General features: G+C 55.4%; 1 protein-coding gene across 1 annotated transcript; it reads left to right on the top strand.

The window, feature by feature from the left end:
• Nucleotides 1–375: 375 nt before the first annotated feature.
• On the top strand, nucleotides 376–715 carry NGA_2120600 (uncharacterized protein; the record flags this gene model as incomplete). The annotated part of the gene is made up of 1 exon (XM_005854263.1): nucleotides 376–715. A coding segment is annotated over one exon (340 nt), but the record flags the coding sequence as incomplete, so codon positions are not given.
• Between the last annotated feature and the right edge of the window lie 1,640 nt (nucleotides 716–2,355).

Below are 2,355 nucleotides of genomic sequence, written 5' to 3'. Positions count from 1 at the left end.
TTGCAAGGAGGGAGGACGTGGAGAAGAAAGGAGTGTGTACTAGCGGACTGGCGGGTGGTCTCCAGGGGGCCATAAAGTACGCGTTCGAAGCAACATGGCAATGTGTCGGCATTATGCATGAATTGCGTCGTTTCTCGCTTTTCTTTAACAAAAATCTTGCCCCCTCATCTCCTCATTTCGGCCAGGAAGTCCCCCCACATCAAAGAGTCCTTCCCGTTCGCCCATTCCCTCAACCGCCTCTCCATCAGCCTTGCCGTCAACACTGCACTCTTGCTCCCTGGAGGCAGCAGCTTGTCCCACAACCACACGGCAGTTTCGGATTCCAACGGTTCGTCGGCCGTAACGGTCACGGTCGGACCGAGGGGGGCGAGGAACGGGAGCGCAGACAACCTCTCTGCCAGCACGGTCGGGGAGGCCAGGGAGGTAGGACCGGCGGTTTCCGTGTTGAACATGTCTTCGTCCGACACGGGGGTGGAGGAGGTGGGCGAGGAGGCGGGAGGGTCAAAAAGAGCTGTCCATTTCGCCGTGTGCGCGTCCGAATCGAATTTTCGTTCGGCATAGGTTACCAACCACTTAGGCCGGGCCGCCCGCATGATGTCGAAATCGTACCGCCACTCGCAATTGTCACACCCGGAATGGCAGCATTGTCCGGCACTTTCGTCCATAAAAATAGCCTTGTCGGCCAAGCGGCCGAAAATTTTGGCCCATTCGGCCTCGGAAGGAATGCTGGCAGGGGACGAGGAGGTGGAGGACATGGACGGAGGGGAAGACACGTCAACGGAAGCCAAAGATGCGCAGAATACTATCGATTGCCCCATATTGCGTGTGATAGCGGGCAGGAGGAAAGCGTGGATGTGGCCAATGAGGAGCGCGGAGAGGAGCAAGGAGGAGAAGAGAGATCGTGGCATGGTTGACGATGCAGCAGGGGAGATGGAAAAAAGGAATGCGTGGCCAAGTCCGGGCGCGCTGGGCTATCCCTACGTAAGTAAGTGATATCGTCACCAACAGCGTAGCTAAAGTGAGATTGCTGGTCGTTGTTGCAAACATAAAGTATAAAAAGTAAGCATGATGATGGAACTATCGTGGAAGCGGCACAGACGATGACGTACCCCCTCCCAAACCCGTGGCAAGTAGCCCCAAGGTAAGATCACAAGGTCATTCCATGACCCGCGCCATCAACATCTGCCTACGTCGTCATCATGCATGAGTACTGCACCATAGAGGATTCCAAGACGCAGATGAAAACAGGCGCAACATGACATTAGCGTTGTATGCGTCAGGTCCTCTTGATCGCGAGGCGGTGATGCCGGCGATATTTTTCTTGGAACGAATGAAAACCACCTTTGGAATGGCCTAGTAAAAATTGTTTCGTACCACGCCACAGGTAGCCTCCAAGTGTACACAAATGGTGTAGAGGCGCATGTTCAATAGTAATTTTGCCCGTATTATTTGCCTGTGGGGATACTTCTACTTCTGCGGCGTCGTGATCGCGGCTGGTTTTATTGTTTACCGGCCGAACACCCCCAATGTGCACACGAGAGATGCCTTCAATTTTGGCAGCAAAGACAGGGGTCTGTGCTCTGACGCACCACTGAGAGCTGCGGGCCCGAGAGTATCCATATGCGCGCAACAATGGCAGTGGGATAATAAAATACCTCCCATGTTGGCGGCGGCGGACCCGGTAGTACACCAAAACAATGAGGTAAGGTGGGCAAATGCGAAGATAAAAGAAGGGCAATGGAATATATGGTGCATATCAAAATTGCAGGGTAGGGGATTTTCATATGAGGCGGTGTGCATTCGGTCAGGGATGGCAGACTGCGATACTATCGGCATGGCTTACCAAGAAGAAGGAGGATGGAAGATTAGCCGCATGCTAGAGACGTCGAAGCATACGTCCTTGTCGTGTTCCTCGCAAATGATGGGCATGTATTCGTGGTGGTTTCCTAGCACTCCACTCACAGTCGTCGTCGACGGTCTGTCTCCTCACCCCTCTCGCCCATCGTCTTCTTCCCCGCCCCAGGGGCCAGCCCGAAAGGCTGGCAATGCCGCCGTTCCCCCCTCCTCGTCCTCTCCCCGTTATCACCCTCGTCTCCTCCTGGCCAGCGGTGGGTACCGAGAGCCGTCCCGTCGGGAATCTTTTTCGGAGGAGCTCCGACAGTTCTTGGGGGAGAACGTGACCCATCTCCTCTTCATCCCCTACGGGGTGCGAGACTACGACGCTTGTCTGAACATGCACGTGGACTCGGGCATGACGGGGGGGTACAGATTACAGCCATTGCACAAAGAGGACGACCCGGCGGTGGCGATTCGAGGGGCGCAAGGCACGAGGGAGGAGAAAGGAGGGGGAGGGAC

This window comes from Nannochloropsis gaditana (assembly GCF_000240725.1).
Source record: "Nannochloropsis gaditana CCMP526 unplaced genomic scaffold scaffold565, whole genome shotgun sequence".
Lineage (NCBI taxonomy): Eukaryota > Eustigmatophyceae > Eustigmatales > Monodopsidaceae > Microchloropsis > Microchloropsis gaditana.
The sequence above is the reverse complement of the archived record's forward strand: the minus strand, read 5'-3'. Positions and strand labels throughout refer to the sequence as shown.